This window comes from Enhydra lutris, unplaced genomic scaffold, assembly GCF_002288905.1.
Source record: "Enhydra lutris kenyoni isolate GAN:26980312 unplaced genomic scaffold, ASM228890v2 scaffoldscaffold7, whole genome shotgun sequence".
Classification (NCBI taxonomy): Eukaryota; Metazoa; Chordata; class Mammalia; order Carnivora; family Mustelidae; genus Enhydra; species Enhydra lutris.
The window spans coordinates 37,123,148-37,146,532 of NW_019154091.1; the positions used below are offsets into that span (position 1 = coordinate 37,123,148).

The 23,385-nt window shown below is 34.9% G+C and overlaps 1 protein-coding gene across 1 annotated transcript in view; it reads right to left on the reverse strand.

Moving 5' to 3' along the window:
• The window catches only part of LOC111142042 (NKG2-A/NKG2-B type II integral membrane protein-like), a 19,713-nt gene extending 10,423 nt beyond the window's left edge, over positions 1 to 9,290 (reverse strand). The window contains exons 1-4 of the mRNA XM_022494970.1: positions 9,086 to 9,290; positions 8,594 to 8,671; positions 8,062 to 8,115; positions 7,394 to 7,539 (exon numbers count right to left, since the gene is read on the reverse strand). Of these exons, the coding sequence (XP_022350678.1) occupies positions 7,394 to 7,539; positions 8,062 to 8,115; positions 8,594 to 8,671; positions 9,086 to 9,290 (483 nt within the window). The remainder of the gene's footprint in view (positions 1 to 7,393; positions 7,540 to 8,061; positions 8,116 to 8,593; positions 8,672 to 9,085) is intronic.
• Positions 9,291 to 23,385: the final 14,095 nt, after the last annotated feature.

A 23,385-nucleotide genomic window follows, 5' to 3' on the forward strand; every position in this document is an offset into this window, starting at 1 on the left:
GGTATGTGCTATGGTGAGTGCTGTGAAGTGTGTAAACCTGGCAATTCACAGACCTGTACCCCTGGGGATAAAAATATATTATATGTTTATAAAAAATAAAATTAAAAAAAAAAAAAAGTAGGACTGCATTAAACTAAGGAGCTTCTGAACAGCAAAGGAAACAATAAAAAAAGAATTGAAAGAACAATGCACAGAACAGGAGAGAATAATTATCAACTATAAATCAGATAAAGGACTAATATCCAAAATATATAAAGAACTCACACAATGTGGTAAAAACAAAGAAAATAATGCAATTTTAAAAATGGGCAAAAAAAAAAAAAAATGGGCAAGAGACCTGAGAAGACATTTTTCTGAAGACATACAAAAGGTCAAAAGATATGTGAAAGGTGCTCTAAATCACTAATCATCAGGTAAATGCCAATAAACCACAATAAAATATCTCCTCACCCTGGTTAGGATTTTTTTTTAAAAAAGATAAGAATTATCTAATTTTGGTGAGCATGTCAAGAAAAGGAAGTCCTTTGAAGGAAATGTAAATTTGTACTGCCAAATGGATAATAGTGTGGTGGTTTTTAAGAAATTAAAAATAAAACTGCCATAAGAATCAGTAATGCCACTCTTATGTATATATTTAAAAAAACTGAAATCATCTCAAAGTTATATCTGCATATCCATTCTCATTGCAACATTAGTCACAATAGCCAGTTATGGAAGGAACCTAAGCATCTGTCAACAGATAAATAATTAAAGAATGTACAATATATATACACATACACAAGCATGCACAAATATATTTATGCATGTTGAAATATTATTCAGACATGAGGAAGTAGAAAATCATGCCATTTGTGGCAAATTGATAGATCTTGAAGACATTATAGTAAGTGACGAAAGTCGGACGAAGATAGATAAACACTGTCGTCTCACTTATATGGAGATTCTAAAAAAATGAACTTGTAAAAGCAAAGAACAGAATGTTGTTTAGCAGAGGCTGTGAAGTAGGGGGAATTGGGGAGATGTTTAAGAATACAAAGTAGCGGGGCGCCTGGGTGGCTCAGTGGGTTGGGCCGCTGCCTTCGGCTCGGGTCATGATCTCAGGGTCCTGGGATCGAGTCCCGCGTCGGGCTCTCTGCTCAGCAGGGAGCCTGCTTCCCTCTCTCTCTCTCTGCCTGCCTCTCTGTCTACTTGTGATCTCTGTCTGTCAAATAAATAAATAAAATCTTTAAAAAAAAAAAAAGAATACAAAGTAGCTAGTAGATAATAAGTTCTGGAAGTCTAATGCACAATGTAGTGATTATAGTCAGCATTACTGTATTATAAACTTCAAAGTTGGTAAGACTAAATCTTTGCTGCTCTCAATACCCACAAAAATGATAAATACATAACATGAGAAAAGTGTTATCTAGCATTATCTTAGTAATCATATTCTAATACATAAGTGTATCAAATGAACACATTGTATGGTTAAATTTATACAATGCTATATGTCTATTTTAGCTATTAAAAACAAACAACAGATATATTTGTAATACCTACAGCTTCTACAAAGGAAATAACTTAAGAATATAGCTAAGACAAAAATAGAGGAATTAAAATGGAACACTAAAATAACACACTTAATACAAAAGTTGTCGGGCAACATGGAAAAAGAAATAAAGACACAGACATAGAATAAGTAGCAAAATGACAGATCCAACCCCAACTATTCCATTAAAGATATTCAAGTGAATTAAATAAATATTTCAATCAAAAGATAGAAATTGTCTCCCAAGTGAAAAGGTAAGATCTACATGCTTTCTGTAACAGACACACATTAGACTCAAAAGCACAAATAGGTGTAAAAAATGGGTAACAAAAGATCTACCCTACAACAATCAGCCCATAAATGAGCAGAAATAGCTATTCTAGTGTCAGACAAGGTAACTGTAAAAATAAGATATATTATTAGAAATTAAAAGAAACATTTCAACATGTTAAGGCTCTCAATATAAGAGGAAAATAAAACAATTAAAAAACATATATTATTCACTTTGCAACAGAACCTTCAAACACCATGAAATAGAAAATGATGGATTTGGAAGGATAAATAAACAATTTAATGGTATAGTTGGAGATTTAAAAGCTGTTCCATTAGTAGGGAGAGAACAGCTAGTCACAAAATCAGGAGGCCTATGGAAGACTATCCAAGCAGTAGGAACAAGCCTGACATAACTGATATATGGAGAAAGAGGTCTAGGTCATAAATAGGGATCACATTTTTGAAGAATGGAGATATTCAAAGTAATAGACAAAGGATTAAATTATAAGCAACAATGGAAAGACATGTGGACAATTTTCAAACTTGTGGAAAAGTGGTATACTACTGAAAAATGTATAGTTCCAAGATGAAATCTGTGAATATACCTTGTAGTGGATGATACTAAACTGAGGCTCTATTGAAACTTTTAGAGTGGAACTAAAGTGGCGTTTAGAGACAATGTGAAGCTTTGTCACTTATACTCAAAAGGAAGAATGTTATAAAATGCATGACCTGATAACCTTCTCAAGAAGCTATGCAGAGAAGAGCCAATTAGAGTTAGAGAACAAGGAAATGATAAACATATATTTAGCCGAAAGCTGATTCTGAATTATGTATAGTAGAATAACTCACAGTAGCCCCAAATGGATCAATTCCCAAATATCCAAGAGCATCAGCAGTAGTATGGATGAATAAATTTAAGTAGAATCAGACAATGGAACAGAAATGAGTTTGGAGGGATGCCTGGGTGGCTCAGTCAGTTGAGCCGCTGCCTTTGGCTCAGGTCGCAATAACCAGGGTCATTGGATCGAGTCCCGCATTGGGCTCCTTGCTCGGCGGGGACCCTGCTTCTCTCTCCGCCTCTGCCTGCCACTCTGCCCGCTTATGTGCATGCTCTCTCTCTCTCTCTCTCTCTGACAAATAAATAAATAAGTAAAATCTTAAAAAAAAAAAAAAAAGAAATGAGTTTGGACAATTGAACACCTCATGCAACTGTATAGGTGAATTGCACAAGTTTTGCTTTCCCTGAAAGAGCCAAGAAAGAAAGAATACATACTGTATGATTCCATTTACATAAAGTGTTTTTTAAATGCAGATTAGAACATGAAAGGGGCATTTTGTAGTGATGGCAATATTCGTATTCTCATTCCACATGATGGTGAGTCTTGAAAATGCAGCCATCTATTGGCATCTTTTGGCATGTAAAATTGCATCCATCTGTATGTATATTATACCACAGTAAAATTATCATAAGAGAATATTTTGAAAATATGCAAACATATTTAAAACTAGACATAAAATTGAAAAAATCCTACCAAATTCAACTTTGTGAAAACAAAAACAAAAAGAAATGAAAAGAAGGGCCATCTGTACCCCAATGTTTATAGCAGCAATGGCCACGGTTGCCAAACTGTGGAAAGAACCAAGATGCCCTTCAACGGATGAATGGATAAGGAAGGTGTGGTCCATATACACTATGGAGTATTATGCCTCCATCAGAAAGGATGAATACCGAACTTTTGTAGCAACATGGACGGGACTGGAAGAGATTATGCTGAGTGAAATAAGTCAAGCAGAGAGAGTCAATTATCATATGGTTTCACTTATTTGTGGAGCATAACAAATAGCATGGAGGACATGGGGAGTTAGGAGAAGGCATTTGGGGGAAATTGGAAGGGGAGGTGAACACTGACAGACTATGGACTCTGAAAAACAATCTGAAGGGTTTGAAGAGGTGGGGGGGTGGGAGGTTGGGGGAACATGGGGTGGGTATTAGAGAGGGCATGGACTGCATGGAGCACTGGGTGTGGTACAAAAACAATGAATACTGTTATGCTGAAAATAAATAAAAAAATGATAAAAAAATAAAATTTGAGATCCTTATACAAAAAAAAAAAAAAAAAGAGGGGCGCCTGGGTGGCTCAGTGGGTTAAGCCTCTGCCTTCGGCTCAGGTCATGATCCCAGAGTCGTGGGATCGAGCCCCACATCGGGCTCTCTGCTCGGCAGGGAGCCTGCTTCCCCCGCCCTCTCTCTGCCTGCCTCTCTGCCTGCTTGTGATCTCTCTCTCTCTGTCAAATAAATAAATTAAATCTTTGAAAAAAAAAAAGAAATGAAAATATCAGAAGTGTTGTTACAACTTCTAATACAATTTAATCTGTCATTCAGAAAGCTTTTCACACTCAGTTACAGAATATTTAGATGTTTATGAATAAGGAAAAATGTAATGCTAATTGAACAGTAAAAAGAAACCCTTGAGGGTAGAAAAAGGGGCTAATAAAATATGTGTTATGTGCATTTTGATGGGAATGCTAAAAAAAAGGAAATTACATGTTTGTGGCATTCATAAATAGATTTGGACAATGTGTAAAAATAAAGGACTATGACATAAGTAGATTTATTGGAACAATACAATGTTGGATTTACGTTTGAAATTCCGTAGTCATACTTCATCATATTAGCAGAGTAAAGAAGATCAAATGATATGATTTCCCTGATACAGAAGGCAATTAATAAAATTAACATTCACTCTTATTTTAAAAAATATCTTTAGCAAGATAGAAATAAGTAGGAAACATTCATGCAAAGATCTAGAATAGATATAACTCTGGAAAGAATGAGTATAAACTCAATGTTTAAAAAAGGTTGGTTTTTAAAGTATGAAATTGACATAAAAATACATGAGGAGGTTAATGAAACAGAAGTGCAAAGTTTATATCCACACATACGGAATGTAGATTTCAACAAAGATATGAATAATTCAGTGGAGGAAGTATAGTCTTTTTAAAAAATATTGTGGAAAGAATGGAGTATCAAATATTTTTAATAAATATATACTTTATACTATGTACAAAACTAAAATTAATCATACATAAATGTAAATGATAAGATTTCAGGAAGATGTATTAGAAAAAAATGCATGACCTAATGTTGGGCAGACAATAGAACAAGAAAAACATGATCCATAAAAGAAAAAATTGGTGAAGTGTAGTTTGACAAGATAATTTCTACTCTTTGAAGAGAAAAGAGAGGTAAATCATAGACTTCAGAGGAAATATTTACAAATCATAATCTCATAAATGACTGGCTGTCAGGATACATAAAGAATTCTCAAAGTATAATTACAAAAATTAAAAATGTAACCAAAACATTTCAATAGTCAACTTCTTCAAAAAACATTATATGGATGGTAAATGAGTATAGGAAAAGATGTTCAACACTATTAGTCTTAGGAACATACAAATTAAAACCACTACAAATCAGACTTCTGGTTCTGGAAAGATAGAGAAGAAAAACTTTTCACTATTTTTCCCACCAAATACAGCTAAAACCCTGGACAGTATATAAAGACAACATAAGAAGATTCAGATAGGTGATAAGAAAGCTGACAGAACCAGGTACTCTAGACCCGAGGAATGACATTGTGGTGAGTTCCCTGGAATTTCTCTTTCCCTCACCTGTCCCAGACTGGTGACAGAGAGGCTGCCAACCCACGGCCACCAATGGGGACAGACAAAAGCCCCAAGATGTTTTTTGTCTCCAGTCAAAATAGTGGAAAAAAGGCATGCTAGAAAGAGAAAATGTTTAGACACTAACTGCATTATTCATCAAAAATCTATTATCTCACAGTATGACAAACACAGCATCACAAAAAATAAATTCCCAATGGGTTATAAACCCTATTTAAGAATGAAAAAATAAAGAAATAAAAAAATAAAACTGTAAATCCTGGAAAATAACATAGGCAATTATATTAATTAATTTAGACTAATTTCTGAAATAAGTCCAAAACAATCACTAACACCCAAATGATAAGTTGAACTAGAGTTACATTAATAAATTTTTGTACTTGGGGCATGTCGGTGGTTCAGTTGGTTAAGTGGCTGCCTTCAATTCAGGTCATGATCAGGGTCCTGAGATCCAGCACCCTGTTGGGCTCCCTGCTCAGCCCAGGAGTCTGCTTCTCCCTCTCCTCCTGCCCCTCCCCCTGCTCATGCTTGCTCCCACTGTCTGTGTGTCTCTCTCAAATAAATAAATAAAATATTAAATAAATAAATAATAAACAAATAAATAAATATTGGTGATTAAAAACTCCAATATGATAGTAAAAATGTAAGTCACTGCATCAAAATGTATTTGTATCTTATAAACTCAAAAAAGAGCTCATATCTAAAATATGACAAGGACTTCTAAGAAGGGAAAAGAAGACATCATCTAGGAGAAATGGGCAAGAGACACACTAGAGGACTTCTCATCCTCACAAAAGATAACATCCTAATGATTCATGGCCCAGAAAAATAGTACTGTTATAGAACCACCAGATCTTATTGAATTATTTTTTCTGAGACTACTGAATTAATTTTTCTAAGACTATAGAATTTCGGACCAAGGTTCTATTTGATAAAGTATATATTTACACAATACATTAGAAAAAACATTGGAATAATTTAATAAATTGAAAACACACAACTATGACCATGCAATTTCATTCTAATCCTTAAATAAAAAGGTATTATAATTAAACATAAATACAATTATAATGCTATAGTTCTATGTTTGTATTTTATGATGATAAATGTAATATTTATATACCTAAATATTTACTACTATACTTATATGCCTAAATATATTACTACTATTTTTATAGGCTTTTTATATTTATATGCCTAAGTATATGACTACTACATAGTCATGCATAAATTACTATACATACAATGTGTGAAAATAGACAAGGAAAGGTTTTCCATAAAATAATTGTTAATGATACCCACACACTAAAAGGACTAAATTTCTAAGAATAGATTTTAAAAGGTCATATTCATGTAAGACAGGGCAGTGAACATTCACAAACAATAGACTAATTGATAATAGAGATGGATTACAAATATGTGAGTGAAAGGTGACACATTTAAATTGCACACTGCATGAGTCCATTGGTATGAAGTCCAAAAATAAGCAAAGATATTTCACAATATGAAAATTAGCAGGGCTAATAAAGGCTCTAAGCTTCTATTTCAGGATCTGATTTGTAATTATGTGGTTCTAGCTCCTTTGTGATCAATTTCACAATCATAGACTTAGTTTCTTTGATGTGTGGTAAGATTAAATAGTAAAGGTTAATTTAGGCAAAATGGCATATATAGAAGCACAGTTTTCTATGAAAAGCTAGACTGAAATTTATCAAATGTACATTAACAGTATAAAATATAAATAAAATATTTAGAGTCAAACTATGGAACATTAGCAGACTTTAAAACAATAACAATTACCTATAAATACAAACACAAACATAAAACTATGGATGAACTCTACAAGTATAATATTATAATATTAACTGATAAGATCTTAATAAAATGGAAACATTTGAATCTTACCATTTCCTCTTCATCAACTATGGAAAGTAGGTTAGAGTTCTTAGAAGCACAGGATACTGAACTCTCATTCCATGATTTTCTTTCAGTGCTAATATAATAGCAATTGTTAGAATATGTAAGCCACTCTTTCGGACAACAGTGATAAGCTGGAGAAAGGTTATGAGATGTCATCCAAAAGAATTTTGAATGCTAACAAATTCAAATTAATTTACATGCTCACCTATGTGTACATATATGTGTGCATAACATATCCATGTATACCTAGGAAGGTATAAATAGGACAAAATATGCTTATGCACACTCAACAGAGAATGGTTAGCCAATCATTCCCTAACTTATGTGTTTATATAGAGCAAACACCCCAAAATTTCCATCTCTCCATGTCATGAGAGTCACTGGAGGAAACCATTATTTTAGATTTATCCCTTATCCCTGGTATAGCAGGAGGAAATTTGAGGTAATGGGTAACAATGGATATGGGAATTTGAGTATTTCTTCAGATTGTTACATTAGAAGTAATACTCTCCTATAGTCATTATTTCTGAAACTTTATTACATGATTTTCTAATTTATTTTCCCCAAAAGAAGCTACTATCATCTTTTCCTTGTTTAAAATAGAGATAAAATAGAAAACTATGTTAATATCAGAGTTTGGAAAATGATTGTACCTTTTTGGATCCTTGTTTCCAGGAGTGTTTTGTTCTGCTCTGTTCCTTCAGTAACTAGAAAAATTAAAGTAATCCTCACAAAAACTTATTAAAGTAAATAAATCATAATGATGTGAGTTTCTTAATTTGAAACTTGGTCTATTATTTAGAATGAGAAAGTTCTGCAATAAAGTTGACTTACCAAAAAAAGTAAATAAAATAATGAAGGTGTGGAGGAAAATATTTCAAAAACATAAAGAACAAACCTCTCTATATCTTACAGTATTTGATTTAACCAGTCTCATGAATTAACTTGTATATCTCCATAAGGTCTCTCCTATAACTTGTCTTTGAGCTATGAAATCTGAATATGTGTGTAATACTCTCTACAATTATTCTGTTATTTATATTTTGACAAATTCAGAATAGCCATTCCGCAGAGAGCATACGTGCATTAAAATGAGATAATACAATTCCATAATATTATGCAGTATTTCAAGGCACTGATAATCATTAAAGTGAAAAATTCCCTTGTAGTCATTCAAACACTTACAGGGAATAACAGCTATTCTGACCACAGTGGACATCAAGACAAGGCAAATGATTCCCAGGATCCCAGCAATGAGCTTTCCTGGACATAAAAGTAAATAGTTGGAAGAGAAATGAAAACACTGAGAAAGGATGGGCAGAAATAATCCTTAGGAAATTTACATACAGTAGAACCAACAAAGCACAGGGAGTCACATATAAAAATTTGGAACCCAAGCTTGTATCTATTGTTATAATCATTTTTCAGAATATACCATCACATTTACAGTAAATTTATTACCCCAGGAGATGTTGGTAAAGATTACAAATTATAGTAAGGCTGGAACAAAGTTAGTCATCAGATATCAATTACACTATATTGCAACTTCAAGCTCTGATCTTCAGAAATGAAAAATACGGAAGATCATTCCCTATTCATTCTCTGCATTCTGCAGCCCAACTGCGCATCATCATACATCATACTACAGATATACTGTATGTGTATTACATGTTTTACCTTTACAGTAGGAGTTCTTGCTGTTCCTTTGAGGATCCTGAGAAGCATTTTGAAGATTTGAAGCATCTTGAAGATTTAATTCTACATAGGTTATTTCCTGCTCAGTTTCTGAAATGGGACTTTTAGTGCTCTTAGCTTTCACTTGCTGTCTTTTTGAACCCTTAATCTGACTGAGTTCTGCATAGGTAACTCCATGGTTATTCATCTCTGCAGCTGCGTGGTGTCAGGCACAGGGCTGAATCGGACTGTACTGAAGGACTTGATGAGTAGTGTAGGTGATGACAAGATTGCTGGGACAGTCACAGTGGGTGGAGTGTGTGGTGAGTGATAGCATTCATTTGCTGTTGAACAATGTAAAATTTGGTACTAATTTCCTTAGAGCTTTAAAGCAGCATTTTATGATAGAATACATTGTTATTACGATGGTATTCTATGTTTGAGAGAATAGTACTGGTTGGAGTAATGTCAAGCAATAAATTAGGGAAGAAGAAAGGAATTCAGAAATAATATTGTCCTTATCAATGTAAGGTCAGATTCAATAGAACTTTTCAATGATAGTGGAACAACTGGGTTAAAATTAAAAACTTGTATAAAAAATGCTGTACCAACTTTTTTGACAACTTTTAAATCCATGTTGGTTAAAAACTGAGTGGTCTAAGGTTGAGAGTACTAGTGTTAGCACATATAGGATTTTCCTGTAGTATATGTCTGTTATTGGGGGATTTACATTTCCTTACTAAAAGGTAGTGCAGTGTTATCAAGTGAATTTTTACTTTGAATAACTGTGGAGTTCTAGAAATCATTTAATTTTAAAAGAAAGATTTTATATGTTGAAAAATATTACATGACATCCTAAACTTACTGGAAATCTGAACATTGAAAGCAAAGACCAAAATATATTTTTTAAAAGTGCTTATATAATACTAGAAGTTGACAATTGATTTAATGATAAAGATATGAAATCATAAATGATAAAAGTGTAGATCATTTATGGAAGACCACTGGTGGTGCAAACCACAGAAAGATCTATGAATGTCAAAGGCAATGTGGACAGGTTTACTTGTATAAAGAATTCTAATAAATCAAAGAAGTATAATTTCATAATTCAATCAATGAACTCTGTAATAAGTGAAATCTGAACTTACTCCTGGATCTCAAAACTTACAAAGTATGATATTTATAAAGTTACTTCATGTCTAACTACACAGTTTCTACTAATCTAAAATGTGAATTAAAATAAAATATAATGCATATAAAGCATTCATACCTTTTAGACTATGTAACATAATTCATTAGACAGGAGTGTCTTTCAGTATTGAATATCTTTTTTTTTTTTTTGCCAAGTTTGGGTATGTTTTTAAAAAGTCTTTTGAATGTTTGTAGTTAAGTTTAAATTAACATTTGCAGAAGGTACATCATCCTGCTTTTTATGAAAAATCAAATTGCTTTCATTCATCTAAGCAAATGTATGAGGAATTCTGTTTGACCATTATGATTTAATGGATTCATATTAATAATCTATTTTTTAAGACTGGGCTAAATATAAAATAATATGTATAATTATAAGTGATGACAAATCCAAGTTAAGTGTTCCTTTTTATGATGCTTATGGCTTTCACCTGAAATTACATTGATCTGCAAACACAATTATGTATATATTGTTATGCATAACAATGCATATATTATTAATTGTGTCTCTACAGGTAAGAATTCAAATATTTTAGGAAATTCTCCAAGATATTTCATATCCATTCTTGTTTGTCACCCTGAATTGTTGGAATAAATATACCAATGTTTTCTGTGATTTGATTGTATATTAATCGTACCTCAGATATATCTTATTCAGCATTTGTAATCTACCAGCAAAAGAGGTGGCTAAGAGAGAGACAGCAGAGGAGTGACACATACCTTCTGTTGACCAGAGAGTTGGGCATCTTCCAGTGGGAGACCAGGTTACTCTTGTAAACAGACAGTATCTGTGGTCTTCACAGACTTCTGGCCCTGTGAGAGCTGAGTGAGGCAATAGTGGAAAAAGTAGATTTCTCATCAATGTGTCACTTAAAATTTGAACAGGAAATTCTTACACTTGGGCTATTTTGAAGTCAGTGCATCTCATACACACCTCCAGAATGTAAAGGCTTTGAGTTTGTAGTGTGTCATTTAGTTTGTTTGTACCAAGAAATTTTTATGTTCCAGAAGATACTGGGGTCAGACTTGACCACCAGGCTGTTAACTGAATCACAAACACTGAGTACCTAGACCTTATGAAAAATATCTTAGATGTTTAAGTTTTACTTTTAGAGAAGGTTGCTAAATCTTGGCATTACGTATTTTTTCTTATGCCTTTGCTATGTCATTTCTATTATACTGAAAATATTCTAAAATCATCATCCTCTTAACAGGTATTTAATGATATTTGGCACTAATTCTGAAGACTTACTACATTTTCAAATTTATTGCTACTGTCACAAAAACACCAATTTCCAAACTTATCTTTTTTTTCTTAAGATTTTATTTATTTATTTGACACACAGAGAGAGATCACAAGTAGGCAGAGAGGCAGGCAGAGAGAGAGGGGGAAGCAGGTTCCCTGCTGAGCAGAAAGCCTGATGCAGGGCTCCATCCTAGGACCCTGGATCATGACCTGAGCCGAAGGCAGAGGCTTTAACCCACTGAGCCACCCAGGCGCCCCTAAACTTACCTTTTTTTAAAAAAATCGTATTTATTTACTTGAGAGAGAGAGAGAGGGAATGAGCACAAGTGTGGGGGGAAGGGGCAAGGGAGAGGAAGAAGTGATCTCCCCACCTAGCAAGGAACTGGAAGCAAAGCTCAAATCCAGGACCCTGGGATCATGACCTGAGCTGAAGGCAGATGCTTAACCCCCCCCAAAACTGAGCTAACCAGGCATCCCTCCAAACTTATCTTCTCAATTTTTCTGCCTTAGTTTTTAAAATAATTGCAATCAATTTTGTTATTTGTAAATAAGATATTTAGGTTTCTGCTGAAAAAACTAAATACAACAGTGAATAATATTGAACAATAACACCATGCCAGAGATTGGAATATTAAATAATTAGCCACTCCTTTTCCCTGCTCCCCTATGGCAATCACAACTTTGGTTTCTATATATGAGACTATTTCTGTTTTGTTTGTTTTCATATTCTGCATTACCAGTTAAATCATATGGTATCTGCCTTTCACTGTCTAATTTCATTTAGCATTAAAACCTCTAGGTCCATTAATATTGTCAAAAATGACAAAATTTTTATTCTTTTTTATTGCTGAGTAATATTCCATTGTGTATATATGTATGTGTGCATACATATACATATAGTTTATATATATGTGCATACACATATATATATTTTATGTATTATATATATTACTCCTTCTTTATATATTCATCTATAGTTGGACACATGGGTTGCTTCCATATCCAGGCTACAGTATTAATGCTATAATAAATATAGGGTGGAAATGTCTCTTCAAGTGAATGTTTTCATTTTCTTCCAATAGACACCCTGAATGGATTTTCTGGATATTATGTTATTTCCATTTTTAATATTTTTGAGGAACCTCTATACTCACATGCATTATGAATACACTAATTTACATTCCCAGCAACAATGCACAAGATTCCCTTTTCTCCACACTCTTGCCAATATTTGTTATTTCTTTTTTTTTTGATTCTGACAGATGTGAGATGATAGATACCTTATTGTGGTTTTGACTTGCATTCTCCTGATGATTAATGATGTTGAACATCTTTTTATGTGTCAGTTGGCCCTCTGTATGTTGTCTTTCAAAGAATATCTATCCGTGTCTTTGGCCCATTTCTTAATCACTTGTTTCTATACTTTTGATGTTGAGCTGTAGGAGTTCTTTAAATATTTTGGATACTAACCCCTGGCTGGGTATATTACTTGCAAATATCATCCCCCGTTAGGTAGGCTGCCTTTTTGTTTTGTTGATGGTTTCCTTGGCTGAGCAAAAAATTTGTGGTTTGATGTATTGTTTATTTTTCATTTTATTGCCCTTCCTTAAGGAGACAGAGCCAAAAGAATAAAGTTAATAAAGTTAAGACTTATCTCCAAGAGTCTGTTGCCTATGCTTTCTTTGAGGAGTTTTATGGCTTCTGGCTTTATATCTAGGACTTTGATTCATTTTAGGGTTGTGTGTGTGCATGTGTGTGCGCGTACGTGTGCGTGCACGCACGTGTGTGTATGGTGTAAAAAGTGGTCTGTTTTTATTCTTTATCACATAATTTTCCATTTTTTAAACACCATTTACTGAAAACTCACTGTTCTCTACAGTCTATTCTTACCTTTCTTGTCATATATTAGTTGACCATATAAACAGAGGTTTATTTCTGGACTTCGTATTCCATTCCTTTGAACTATGTGTCTATTGTGTCATGCTGCTTTGATTGCTATGGTTTTGTAGTATAGTTTGAAATCTAAGAGCATGTTACATATAGTTTTATTTTTCTTTCAAAAGATTGCTTAGGTTTTTAAAGTGTAGTTTGTCTGATGTAAATATTGCTACTCCTGCTTTCTTTTGACATCCGTTTACATGCTAATGTTTTTTTTAACTCCCTCACCATCAATTTGCAGGTGTCTTTAGGTCTAAAATGAGTCTCTTGCAGGCAACATAAAGATGAGTCCTTTTTTAAAAAAAAATAATTTTGACACTATATGTCTTTTAATTGGAGGGTCTTGTCTGTTGAAATTCAAAATAATTATTAATAGGTATAATATATTGCCACCTTATTACTTTCTTGTAATTATTTCTGGAGATTTTCTCTGATCTTTTTTTGTCTTTGTCACCTTTGGCCTTTCTTTCCCATTGAAAGAGTCCCATTTAATGTTTCTTTCAGGGCTGCTTTAGTGGTAAGAAACTTTTAGTTTTTGTTTGTATGAAAATCCTTTTGTCTCTCCTTCTATTCTGAATGCTAACCTTGCTGGATAGGGTATACTTGGCTGCAGATTTTTCTTATTCATCACTTTGAATGTATCATGCCACCCCCTTTTGACTTGCCAAGTTTCTCCTGAGAAATCTGCAGGTAGCCTTATGGATTTTCCTTTGTAAATTAAGGATTTCTTTTGCTGTGTTAAAATTTTTCCTTTATCACCACATTTTGCAAAATTAATTACAGTATGTCTGGTGGTGCTGGCCTGCTTTTGTTGATTTTGGTGGGAGTTCTCTGTGCCTCCTGGTTGGATTTGGACTGTAAAAAGGGACAAAGAAGGACATTATACAATCACAAAGGGGACAATCCAATAAGAAGATCTAACAGTTTAAATATTTGTCTCCAGCTTGGGAGTTCCCAAGTATATAAATCAATTAATAACAAGCATAAAGAAACTCATTGATAATAAGACAATGGTGGTAGGGGACTTTAGCACTCTACTTTCATCAATGGACAGATCATCAAACAGAAAATAAACAAGGCAACAATGTCTTTGAATGACACACTGGATCAGATGGACTTAACAGATATATTCAGATCATTTCATCCTAAAATAGCAGAATGCATATTTTTTTCAAGTTCACATGGACAATTCTCCAGGTCACAAAATAGGTGTCAACAAATACAAAAGATTGAAGTCATACCATGCACTTTTGACCACAATGATATGAAATTAGAAGTCAACCATAAAAAATGTTTGGAAAAAAATACAAATATATGGAGGCTAAACAATATGCTAATAAATAATAAATAGGTCAATCAGGAAGTAAAATAAGAGAAAAAATTGAAAAATGCATAGAAGCAAATTAAAATGAAAACATGACAGTCCAAAACTTTTGGGAGGCAGCAAAAGCAGTCCAAAGAGGGAAGTATAGAGCAATAGAGTTGTACCTCAAGAAACAAGAAAAGTCTCAAACAGTCCTGACCGATGAATGGATAAAGAAGAAGTATTATGTAAATGCAATAGAATATTATTCAGCCATGAAAAAGAATGAAATCTTGCCATTTGCAGCAACATGATGATGATAGAGTGTTATGCTAAGTGAAATAAGTCAGTTGGAGAAAGAAAATACAATATTATTTCACTCATATGTGGAATTTAAGAAACAAAGCAAACAAAGAGAAAAGAGAGAGGGAAGCAAAGCAAGAAACAGACTCTTAACTATGTAGAACACGCTGATGATTACCAGGGGGAATGCAGATGGGTAAATGAGTGAAATAGGTGATGGAGATTAAGGAGTGCACTTGCTATGTTGTGCACTGAGTGTTACATGGAAGTGTTGAATCAGTACATTGTACATCTGTAACTAATATTACACTGTATGTTAATTAACTGTAATTTAAATTAATGTTTTAGAAAAAATAAAGATTGCTTTGGATATTCAGAGTCTTTTGTAGTTCCATACCAACTCTAAATAAATTTATTCTAGGTATGCAAAAAGTATTTGTACTTTCATAAAGATTACATTGAATTAATAGATTATTTTGTGTAATATGATATTTTCACAATACTATTCTTCTAGTTCATAAACATGGTATATCTTCCCATTTACTGATTGGTGTCATCTTTGAATTTCTTTTATCAATGTCTTAGAGTTTTTAGAGTATAGGACTTACACACCCTTGGTTATAATGCAATTATAAGTAGCACTGATTTTTTAACTTCTGTTTCTCCTAGTTTTTTATTAGTGGATAGAAATGCAACAGATTTCTTCATATTAACTTTGTATCCTGCAATTTATCTGATTTCATTTATAAGTTCTAATAGTTTTTTTGGTGGAGTCTTTAGGTGTTTCTATCTAGAAGAAAACACTATTTGTTGTTTGCAAATAGTGACAGTTTTGCATTTCCCTTATCAATTTGAATGTCTTTTATTTCTTTTTCTTTTCAAATTACTGTGACTAGGACCTCCAGTACTGTTTTGAGTAAAAGCCATAGGAGTGGACATTCTTGTTTTTTTGTTTTTTTGTTTTAATTTTTTTATAAACATATAATGTATTATTAGCCCCAGGGGTACAGGTCTGTGAATCACCAGGTTTATACACTTCACAGCACTCACCATAGCACATACCATCCCCAATGTCCCTAACCCCACCACCCTCTCCCTCAGTTTGTTTTGTGACATTAAGAGTCTCTTATGGTTTGTCTCCCTCCCGATCCCATCTTGTTTCATTTATTCTTTTCCTACCCCTCAAACCCCCCACATTGCATCTCCACTTCCTCATATCAGGGAGATCATATGATAGTTGTCTTTCTCCGATTGACTTATATCGCTAAGCATAATACCCTCTAGCTCCATCTGTGTCATCGCTAATGGCAAGATTTCATTTCTTTTGATGTCCGCATAGTATTCCATTATATATATATATATATATATATACTACATCTTCTTTATCCATTCATCTGTTGACGGACATCTAGGTTCTTTCCATAGTTTGGCTATTGTGCACATTGCTGCTGTAAACATTCTGGTGCACGTGCCCCTTCGGATCACTACGTTTGTATCTTTAGGGTAAATACCCAGTAGTGCAATTGCTGGTTCGTAAGGTAGCCCTATTTTCAACTTTTTGAGGAACCTCCATGCTGTTTTCCAGAGTGGTTGCACCAGCTTGCATTCCCACCAACAGTGTAGGAGGGTTCCCCTTTCTCCGCATCCTCGCCAGCATCTGTCATTTCCTGACTTGTTAATTTTAGCCATTCTGACTGGTGTGAGGTGGTATCTCATTGTGGTTTTGATTTGTATTTCCCTGATGCCGAGTGATATGGAGCACTTTTTCATGTGTCTGTTGGCCATCTGGATGTCTTCTTTGCAGAAATGTCTGTTCATGTCTTCTGCCCATTTCTTGATTGGATTATTTGTTCTTTGGGTGTTGAGTTTGCTAAGCTCTTTATAGACTTTGGATACTAGCCCTTTATCTGGTATGTCCTTTGCAAATATCTTCTCCCATTCTGTCAGTTGTCTTTTGGTCTTATTAACTGTTTCCTTTGCTGTGTAAAAGCTTTTGATCTTGATGAAGTCCAAATAGTTCAATTTTGCCCTTGCTTCCCTTGCCTTTGGCGATGTTCTTAGGAAGAAGTTGCTGCGGCTGAGGTCGAAGAGGTTGCTGCCTGTGTTCTCCTCAAGGATTTGGATGGATGCCTTTCTCACATAACATTCTTATTTTGATCATGATCTTAAAAGAAAAGCTTTTGGCTTTTCACTGTTGAGAATGATGTTATTTGTAACCTTGTAATATATGGTCTTTATTATGTGAGGTACATTCCCTCTCTACACACTTTGTTGGGAGTTTTTATCATAAATCGATGTTGAATTTAGTCAAGTGCTTTTTCTTCATCTGTTGAAATTACCATATGATTTTTACCTTTCAATTTGTTAATGTGATGTATCAAGTTGATTGATTTGCAGATATTAAACCATTCTTGCATACTTGGAATAAATCTCACTTGATCATGTTGTATAATCCTTTTGCTGTATTGTGGAATTCAGTTTGCTAATATTTTGGTGAAGATATTTGCATGTTCATTAGGGATATTGACCTCTAATATTCTGTGTGTGTGTGTGTGTGTGTGTGTGTGTGTGTTGTGTCCTTGTTTGGTTTTGATCAGGGTAATGCTATTCAGAAAGAATGAACTTAGAAACTTTCCTTTGTCTCCAATTTTGGGGTTAACTTGAGAAAAATAGGCATTAAGTTTTTTTTCAGATTTTTTAATTTAAATCAAATTTAGTTAACATATAATGTATTATTAGCTTCAGGGGTAGAATTCAGTGATTCATCAGTTGCATACAACACCCAGTGCTCATTATATCAAGTGCCTTCCTTAATGCCCATCTACCAACTATCCCTTCCATCCCACCTCCTCTTCAGCAACCTTCAGTTTGTTTCCTATGGTTAAGAGTCTCTTATGGTTTGCCTCCCTCTCTGTTTTTATCTTATTTTATTTTTCCTCGCTTCCCCTATCCTATGTTCATCTCTTTTGTTTCTTAAATTGCACATATGAGTGGAATCACATAGTATTGTCTTTCTTTGATTGATTTATTTCACTTGGGATAATACCCTCTAGTTCCATCCATGTCATTGCAAATGGCAAGATTTCATTCTTTTCTATGGCTGACTAATAATCCACTGTACACACATAGACACACACATACATATGTCTTTGTGTGTGCATATAAAACTTCTTTATGCATTCATCTGTCAATGGACATCTAGGCTCTTTCCATATACTGGCAATTGTGAACATTGCTGCTATAAACACTGGGATGCATTGTCCCCTTTGAATCACTATTTTTTATGTCCTTTCGATAAATGCATAGCAGTGCAATTGCTGGGTCATAGGGCAGTTTTATTTTTAACTTTTTGAGGAACCTCCATAGTGTTTTCCTGAGTGGTTGCACCAGTTTGCATTCCCACCAATAGTGTAACCGTTCCCCCTTTAAAAATTTTTTTAAAATTTATTTATTTGAAAGAGAAAGTGAGAACCAGAAAGAGCGTATGAATGGAGGGGAGGAGCAGAGGGAGAAACAGGCTCCCCACTCAGCAGGAAGTCTGATGTGGGGCTCAATCCCAGGACTCGGATCATGACCTGAGCTGAAGGCAGACGCTTAACAAACTGAGCCACCCAGGCAGCCCAAGAGGGTTCCCCTTTCTCTGCATTCTCTCCAACATCTGTTGTTTCCTGAGTTGTTCATTTTAGCCATTCTGACTGGTGTGAGGTAGTATCTCATTGTAGTTTTGATTTGTTATTTCCTAGATGTTGAATGATGTTGACCATTTTTTCATGTATCTGGTATTAGGTCTTCTTTAAAAGCTTGGTAGAATTTACCTGTGAAGCCATCAGGGGTGTTTTGATTATCGATTCAATTTCCTTACTATTAATTTTTCTGTTTAGATTTTCTGTTTATTCTTGATTCAATCTTGAAAATTTGTATATGTCTAAGAATTGGTCCATTTCTTCTAGATTGTCCAGTTTTTTGGCAGGTAATTGGTCACAAAAAGTCACTTACGATCTTCTGTATTTCTGAGCTATGTCTACTGCTATTCGTTTCTTAATGGATTTATTTGGGTCGTCACTCTTTTTTTCCTGACAATTCTGGTTTTTTCAATTTTCTATATTTTTTCAAAGAAGCAGTTCTTAGTTTCATTAATCTTTTGTATTAATAGTCTTGTTTTCAATTTCCACTCTCATCTTTACTATTATTTCTTTCTTTTTGTTTCTTTTGTTTTTTCCTTTTCTAGTCCCTTCAGGTGAAGGATAAATTGTTTATTTCAGATTTTTCTTGTTTATTGAGGTAAGCCTGTATCTCTAAATGCTTTCCTCTTTGAAATGATTTTCCTGTGTCCCACAGATTTTGAAACATTGGAATGTCCTTTTCATTTTTCTCCAGGGATTTTAGATTTTCTGGTTGATATCTTCATTGATCCATTGGTTGTTTAATAATATGCAGTTTAGCCTCCATATGTTTGTTTTTCATCGATTTTTAAAAAATTCTTGTAATTGATTTCTACATGCCTGTACCATTGTGGTCAGAAAAGATGCATGAGATGATTTCAATCTTTTTAAATTTAATGAGAATTGTTCTGTGGCCTTCCATGTAATCTATTCTGGAAAATGTTCCATATGGTTTTAAGCAGATGCCTTAGGCTCAGGTCATGATCTCAGGGTCACAAGGTGGAGCCTCACTTCGGACTCCCTGCTCAGGGGGGAGGATGCTACTCTCTCTTCCCACCTCCTCTCTCTCTCTTACTATCTGTCTCTCAAATAAATAAATATTTCTTATTAGAAATAATTTTATTTATTTATTTGAGAGAGAGAGAGCAGAGTTAGCCAGAGAGAACACAAGTGGGGAGGGCCCGAGGGAGGGAGGAGCAGACTCCACCCTGAGCAGGGATCCTGATACAGGCTTCAATCCCTAGACCCCAGGATCATAAGCTGAGCCAAAAGCGGATGCTTAACCAACTGAGCCGCCCAGGCACCCTTCAATTTATCCTTTTTCTTAATATTTGTTGTATATGTTTAGGTGTTCCTATATTGGGTACTCAAGTATTAACCATTGTTATATTCTTTTGTTGGCCTGACTCTTTTATCATTATGTGAGGCCCTTTATTGTTTCTTTCTTTTTTTTTAATTTTTATTTATTTATTTTTTAAGATTTTATTTATTTATTTGACAGAGATTACAAGTAGGCAGAGAGGCAGGCAGAGAGAGAGGAGGAAGCAGGCTCCCTGCTGAGCAGAGAGCCCGATGTGGGGCTCGATCCCAGGACCCTGAGATCATGACCTGAGCCGAAGGCAGAGGCTTTAACCCACTGAGCCACCCAGGCGCCCCCCCTTTATTGTTTCTTGTTACTGTCTTTGTTTCAAAGTCTATTTTGTCTCATATAAGAATTGCTACCCTGGCTTTTTTTTTTTCCCCATGTGCATTGAATATCTTTTCCCACCTTTTTACTGTCAGACTATCTTTCAGTCTAAAGTGAGTCTTTTATAGGCAGGATAAAGATGATTCATGGTTTTTCTTTTTTTCTTTGTTTAGTCACACTGTTAGAGAGGACTGGACTGACCCCTGATACCGCCACTAGGAGGCCTGGGTAGAAATATTGAAGGTATGCTTTTGGACAGGACAAGTCTCTAGTGTTGCTGGCTGTATGACTCGGCCACAAATATTGCAGGCATATTGATGGGCAAGGGCAACCATGACAGGAGTTCCTTTGGAGGAGTTCTAGTCCTAGTGAGGCCACCCACTGGGTGTGCAAGATGCAGGATGGGTGCCTTTTCGGGGGTATTGGTCCTAGCTGAGATGGTCCACTGGGTTTGGTGGTCCATAAGCCACTTCGAAGACATGCCAGATACAGCCAAGCCTGTCTGGTGGGTGTGGAGGCACGGTAGTCACTTTGGCAGTGATCCATACTGATCCATTCTTCCCTGTATGGTGGAGCTGTGCCACTTTGTGGCTCACTGACTTCAGTCTAAGTTTACCTTGGGGTATGGTAGGGCAGGAGTCTCTTTTAAGGACATCTGCCAAGACACACGCATTGGGCAGGTGGGTCTGCTAGGGAACACCAAGGTTGGGCAAACACTATTGGAAAGGTGGATGGAGACTGTCAGACCTGGAATCCAAAACATCAGGGCAGCTGGGCAAAAGGTGGGTAAGAAAAATGGTGCCCTCAAGCCCTTCCATTTCTGCCTCTGGGAAACACCCTAAAATTAGTCATTAAATCTTCACATATGGGTCAAGCAATTTTCAAACTGCTGCCTCTCTGCTGGGTCTCAGTGCAAGTGACTTTTTGTGGGCCTTATAAGAGCAGAGTTTTATTTTCCTATAACACTTGAGCTCTCCCAGAGTTAAGCCCCACTGATTTTCAATGTTCCTGCAGGTAAAGCCAGCTAAATTTCAAAGCCAAATGTGAGGGGGGCTCTACATCCCAGTACAGATCCTCAGGATAGGAGGATGCCCAAAGCAAAGTTGATCCTCTCATTTTTCGGAGAGGACTCAGTGCCTGTGAGATCTCATCCAGTTGTGGGTGACCTCATGGGGGTTGTGGATCATGACCAAGTCATGTCTTGTCCTATCTACTCTTCTTGATGTAACTTTTTTTTTTTTCTAAATGTTTAGCTGTGTAGAGCTGATCTTCTAGTCTTGAGGTCCTTCTCCATATGTAGTTGTAGATCATCTGTGTGCGGGGAAGGAGGTCAGCTCAGGATCCTCCTACTCCACCAAGTTAGTACTGACCTCAGATTTCTTTTCATCAGTTTTTTATCTTGTATCAAGGTAAGGGCACATGTTTGTTTATACTTTCTAAAGATATTTACTTACACCGTAATTTCTAGGAGAATTTGGATAAACAAGCTTTAGCCTTCTAAAACCTAGAAAGTGGAATTTAAAACCGTATTCATGTTATTGAAGTCAGGACAAATACTTGAAATTTTTTAACAATGGATGAAGCAGGTTAGCAATATGAGTAATTCAGTATATTTTATTTTATTGTATTTTCATAAACTAAACTAATAATCTATTTTTCTCTTAGCTACATAATAGGATTTATTATTTAAAGCATTCATTAATGATGCCAAGTAATGTAAAATTCACTGTTGTCCTGAAATTGAGGTGTTTATATCTATTATTTTGGCTGTTTTTAATTAAATAATTGTATATATTTTGGTATAAATAATGTCCTTTCTTTTTTTTAAAAGATTTTGTTTATTTGACAGAGAGAGAGACCACAAGTAGGCAGAGAAGCAGGCAGAGAGAGAGGGGGAAGCAGGCTACCTGCTGAGCTAAGAGCCCAATGTGGGGCTCGATCCCAGGACCCTAGGATCATGACCCAAGCCGAAGGCAGAGGCTCTACCCACTGAGCCCCAGGCACCCCAATAATGTTCTTGCTTAAATGTAAAAACATAGACTCAGTCTTTTGGCATTTTACTTTAATAAATCTATGCCAGGCAATAAAAAGTCACAGCAAAAATTACTCCAATTGTTTCCCTTTCCTTGAAAGATCCTAGTTATACATGTGTTTAACTTTTGATGTTATCACATTGATCTCTTTTAAAAATTATATTTGCTCCTCATCTCTGATTGGATTATTACTCTCTTCAATCCAGAGCATTTAGAGCTACACAACTAAATTTTTACATATTTCCTCAGGAGAAGCCACAAAGTGATAATGGTTGTAATTAAGGGAAGAGCCTCAAAAACATAGGGCAGAGTAGCAGTTTTTAAATGTTAATGACTTATTTTATCCATAAATTTACACCCATTAATTGCCAGGAAACAAAATTCTAAATCTAGAAACTGAACAGGCTATTTTGTCAAACCTTGACAATCCCTTTCAAATTTCTCCAATTCCAAAAGAGATAGCCTTTACATATGTCCATATAACACACTGGGTGAGAACACTGGGGTCCTCGATCAGTAACAACTGATTGCAACTTGATTTCAAAACAGGAAATACATCTCACAGAAAAAAAAAACTACTCTTGTTTAGGGAGCATATGTGACCCATATCTAATTTTTCAAAAAACTGTTTGAAAATGCAAATATCTTTGATGTATACTATCAAACTGGTTAAGTCAGATTATATTTCTGATTCCTGGTTATTTCATTGGGTGGAAGGAAGAAGACAGTTATAGGGCACACTTTTTGGAAAATGACTTTTATTGAATATTTGGTAAAGTGAAATATGAAGAGATCACAATAGCCAGAACATCATGAGGTTAGGCTATATTTTAAGGATTTTCAGGCATTATATTATTGATCCTTAGATCAGTCCTATGAGGTGGCTATAATTATCATCATGTAACAGGAGATGGCACAGAAAGATCAAGTTCTTAAGTCA